The following is a 4,988-nucleotide window of genomic DNA, read 5'->3' as shown; positions in this document are numbered from 1 at the left end:
GAGGTGCCTTCCAACCTCTACCATTCTGTGATCCTATGAATTACCCTCACTTCATGTTCTCCACAGCATGATGTCTACTCTTCCTAATCTCTCTAACCCTTTCCAAGGGGAAGGGCAGCATCTTCTTGGCTGAGGCAGCTCTTCCATCCCCTACCTGCTCCTCATGGCACCACAGACCTTTTACATCCATGCATGGCATGACTTCCCATCCTCAGGGTCTTTTGAACTGCCAAAGAAAGTACTGCTTTACTTTGCTTTTATGCCTTTATCATTAGACTTCAAAAAATTTTCCCTTCATCTTTGTTCAGTCCTGTGAGCTACATTATGCTGCTTGTTCTGTGCTGTGAGTTGCAAATCTTCCTCTTTGTTCTCATGTTTTCCCCATAAATTTTGTGTTTGTTTCCTCTGTAATCCCTAATTGTTCTGTTACCAGCAGAAACACAGAACCACAACACACCTTTCTTTTTCTGTTCTCCTCTTCCAGTATGAGAATTCCTTTTCTTTTCCACCTTCACTTCACTCCAGGGTGCTCCCAACCCTCCTTTCGCAGTATGGGGTCTGTGCTTAAACCCTGCCATTGTTTTCCTTAGGACAGTACTGAATTGAATGCTTGTTGGTTCTGAAGTGTGTGTGTCTTTTCAGTGCAGTTTTTACAATCCTCTTTCTGGTGTCTTTTTTATTACCTCTTATCAGATATGCCTTTAAAAAATACATGCTCTACCCAAGCAGCACTTCAGGATTAAGTTCTGTTCCTGACTCTGCTGATGACAAAATGTCTGTGTCAATCAGGCAATTGACCTGCAATAGCCAAAAAAGGAAGTGAGGCTAAGTGAGGCTTTTTTTCCCAGTCTTAGGCAAATAGTAGACTCCTCAATGGCTTTTAAAAATGCAGCTACTTGTGTATTTTTATAAAGAGAAAACATCAGAGAAAAAAGCTTTTAGAATAAAAACAATAAGACCTGATCTTCCAGAGCTGCTTCAGTGCCTGGCTGGATATAAGAGATTTGCCCAGGGTAGTTGTTAACTGTAATCTCAGAACCCCCATTTGATTCTTCTGATATGTTAATTTATAGTTAGGCAAGGACTGCTGATCTCTAAGTAAAAGTACATGGCACCCTGTCTCTTTTAGGATATATAGTCATGTAGCAAGATCTCGTGGCTGAATTGGGCACAGTTGTTTGCAACAGTTAATGTTTCAGTTTTTCATTCCCTTTTTCTACATAATTAAACAATCTGGGGAGCCTCTACTTCAAGCAAGATTTAGGAAGCTCTGTACATCTCAGTAAGTCAGTTCTGAGAGATGTATTTTTACAGGAATCCACTCAGACTCCTGGAGCTATTTTGCTACCACTTGTGCCAAAGTACATACAGGTCCTAAGATAAAAGAAGAAAATGTGCATTTATTTTAAGTACACATAACCTCTGAAATAGGTTAAGCTGTGACAACATATGAGCGAAGAGGCAGGGAAAACAAGCTGAGAGCTGATTCAGTCCTTTAAATGTAAATCAAAATGCAAGAACACCCTAGTTGTTTTTCTCCCCAAATTCCTTCTTTGCCAAAATGTGACTGCTTAAGTGCTTTTGTCCCTCCTCAGATATAAAAGGAGTAGGAAATTTGGGAATCATTGTCTCCCGAACTTCAACTTGGTTTCAGCTCCACTGGGGTCGGTGAAGAAAGGAAGGGGCACTCCGCTAGTTTACAAGGATGTCTGGCCTTCAGTGTAAGCAACAGCCAGTAGTTCTTCATTGGGAAGCTGTTCTCTGTGTTATTACTTTATTTAATTCTAATTAAGATACAAAGGTACTGCCTCAGGATGACTTTGGATATGTTTCACTGTAGCCAAGAGCAAAAGGTGTCCAGTGCATGTTTGTGTGTTTTGGATGACAAATAGAATAATACAAGAATAAATTTATGTTTTTGTTTTCTACAGGAACAATGTCTGGAGGCTTCAACTTTGGGGTAACAGATGGTTTGAACTTTGCACCTCGACAGATTTTTAGCATCACAGCTCGGATGCTAATCATTAGCCTTGAAGTGAACAAAGGACTCGGAGTCTTTCCAGGTCTGTTTTTAAAACTTACCGCGATTTCATTCATTTGAAAAAATTGCATAATTTACTGCTATTTGTCAGATAGCTAGCTGGCTAAACTATAGAAAACAGTACCCGGTAACAGCTATCTGTCTGCTCTTTAAAAGAACAGTGATGTTTTCTCAAACAACATATCGCCTTATTGTTTCATAGTCTTTGCAACTTTTTGATATGTGCATGTGCTTGAGGTCATGGAAGTTGGCGGTGAAATGTGTAAGTGTAGTGTGACAATAACAGTGTCTGCCTAAGCTCTGAACTGAACATTCACCATTCAGACTTCTCTAAAAGCTCTATATTATATTTCTATACGTAGAGGTGTCATAGCTGGTTGTGATTTTTCCTGGTAAAAGCAGAGTGAACCTTGTGTCTTTGTGATTCTGAACAGCATACATAAGCTTGGCAGATTGCTTCTTTGCTTTCTTACTGTTTGAACTAAGTTATGGAGAGCAGCACAGACTTGCTGATGAGTAAGAATGACTGGAAACTTTGTTTTGTATTTGTGGATTTGGAACTAGTTGGATCAGCAGCTGAGTATTTTTTTAATTAAATCTTACTCCTGCAAGAGTTGATGTGTTAATGGCTCACCAGAGCCATTTACTACTTTGCACTTTCAAGAATAATCCCTCATTGGGTTAGTAATCTAACATTAATTACAGGATTAAAGGAGAAGTGAAGATTAGTTTTTGCTCTGAGCATGAACTGTATAGCCAGAGAGAGTTGATAAAGCTCTATAAGCATTAATCTGTACCTTGATTATTAATTTGATACAGAGGATGAGCACTTTAGTTTCTTAAACTTCCTGAATATAAGCTGCATGAACAAAGGTTTGCAACAAAAGCCACTTAAACACAGGCAACAAAAAGTGAGAGTGTAGGAGCATGATCTACTAATTCAGTCAATATAAATGGGATTCACATAAATCCACTTACAGAGTTTATTAATCTGCAGTTTTGGTGTGTCAGGTTGCCTCAGGCACAGGCATTTACAGGAATTCTGTCTTAAGCCAAGGATAATAGTATGAACAGTATGCCTGATACTTCCATAGAAGGCAAAGTCTCTAGACTGTCTATCAGTTCTCCAGTTTGCAAAATACAGTATTTCTTTCAGCACTGCAAAGGGTATTCATCTAAGCCTGCAGTTTTTCCTGAATTCTCACTTACTTTGTGTTAGCAAAATTCCTTTTAATTCCTTTTTGGTGTTAAAAAGTATTACTAGCTTTTTCACCTGTTCTCTTAATGATACTTTAAAAAGACTTTCTGGAGCTGTATGGGTTTTAGCTGTACTTGCTCATCATGAAATGACTATTACAACAATGATGGTGCCAAATGCTTAATAAACATAAAGACAATACCAAATGTCCTGTTATATTTTATAGCACTGCAGGAAAAGTTAATTTTGAGACAACTTGGAGAATCTTCTCTCTAGGAAAGAAAAATATTCTGAAGAATTTGCCATGTCTTCATGACTGGGTGTAAAGTATTCTCTCAAGCATATTGTTTTGCAATTTTATATGAGCATGCACTGCTGTCTTATTTTGTGCTGGGTGTACCAGATTTGTTTATACAATTTATGGATTTTTTTCTATTCAACAGTAGCTTGTTTTATTCAGTGTGCTCAGTAAATTGACTGCTAGATATATGAGTTTTTTCTTATGTATGCTAGATATCTACAATGTGAGGATTTGCTCTCTTCAGGGAAGCAATTGCTCACAGAAGGAATGAGCTGAGTTGGTCTTTGAGAGGAGAGGCAGCCCGGCTTGTAAGTATTTGGAAGCAGAGCTGTCTAAGCAGTCAGTAGATGGGATGATTCATAACTTCAGCAGTGACAGGCAGAGTGCTCGTGCCAGAGCACTTTTACAAATCTTAAATGTAAGCAGTAAAAATAGATACCAAAATTATTAGGTACTGACAGTGGCCTTATGCTGTTGCATTCTACTTGTATGGATTAGCTTGGCCCTACTCTGCATCACCCATCCTTATTGTGTGTCTTCGTCCCCTATCTTTGTTCCTTTCCCCTGTGTTTGGGTGAAGTTGGTTTTGCAATCTTTCTGCTCCTGTGTTTGGGAACAAGCAGACAGTGTTCTCACTTCCCTTTCCTTTACCCAGTCTGTTGGCTGGCGAATAACCTTCCTCTCCCTGTTGAGGTGTCAGACCAGAGCGGAACTACTGCAGGTGCTGGAAAAGGTTTTCAAGTCTCAAGACAGAAGTGGGTGAAGGAGAAGGTTATGTCTGGGGGAGGATCCCATTTTACAAGAAAGCGTGAGAGACTTTATTGTCTGTGGCCCTAGACTGTATTTCGGCCTCTGCTGTGCAGTGAGTGAGGGGAGGTCATCCTCTGTCCCCATCTTATGCACTGTGATGGTGGTGGTGGCATAACCTGATATAGTTATGAAAAATTGGAGCATTAACTTCCATCACTACAGTGTGACCATGTTTAAGAGTTACTCTGTCTATTAAAGCAATTAGGCCTGATTTGCATAAGTGGGAGATCATTGAGAAATAACTGTGCTTGCAGATTACACACGCACGGTCTGATTAACTGTTGTTCTCACTTGTACATTCCTGATCACATCTCCTGGATGCACAACACAAGGTCATGCTTCCCTCTCTGCTGGTCATGCAAAAAAGGGAAAAGAAGAGAGAAGAAGAGGAGGGAGACTTCTTGGATTAGCTACAGTGTGGCACATTTTTCTAGACCTGAGGGACTGCTTATCTTTCAAAGCAGTATGGTGACTGAGAGGCATGGGAAGATAAAAAGGAGAAAACAGGGAGAGCCAGAGGTCTCATTTCATTATAAAAACTCTGTTTCAAAGTAGACGTGGTTTGAACCAGGGCACAACTGCGTGTACACAGGCAGAATCCTGATGCTACTAATGGCTTGCAAAACTTCCCCATTTTT

The 4,988-nt window shown here is 39.8% G+C and overlaps 1 protein-coding gene across 1 annotated transcript in view; it reads left to right on the top strand.

Moving 5' to 3' along the window:
* Positions 1 to 1,931: 1,931 nt before the first annotated feature.
* Positions 1,932 to 4,988, top strand: part of LOC104532874 (chondroitin sulfate proteoglycan 4-like) — a gene marked incomplete at its 5' end in the record, with an annotated part of 10,794 nt that continues 7,737 nt past the window's right edge. Inside the window, one exon of the mRNA XM_010178190.1 lies at positions 1,932 to 2,063. Within this exon, the coding sequence (XP_010176492.1) occupies positions 1,932 to 2,063 (132 nt within the window). The remainder of the gene's footprint in view (positions 2,064 to 4,988) is intronic.

Source organism: Antrostomus carolinensis, unplaced genomic scaffold, assembly GCF_000700745.2.
Source record: "Antrostomus carolinensis isolate BGI_N321 unplaced genomic scaffold, ASM70074v2 scaffold5791, whole genome shotgun sequence".
In the NCBI taxonomy this organism is placed as follows: domain Eukaryota; kingdom Metazoa; phylum Chordata; class Aves; order Caprimulgiformes; family Caprimulgidae; genus Antrostomus; species Antrostomus carolinensis.
Note: the sequence above shows the minus strand (reverse complement) of the source record. Positions and strands in the feature narration are given on the sequence as shown.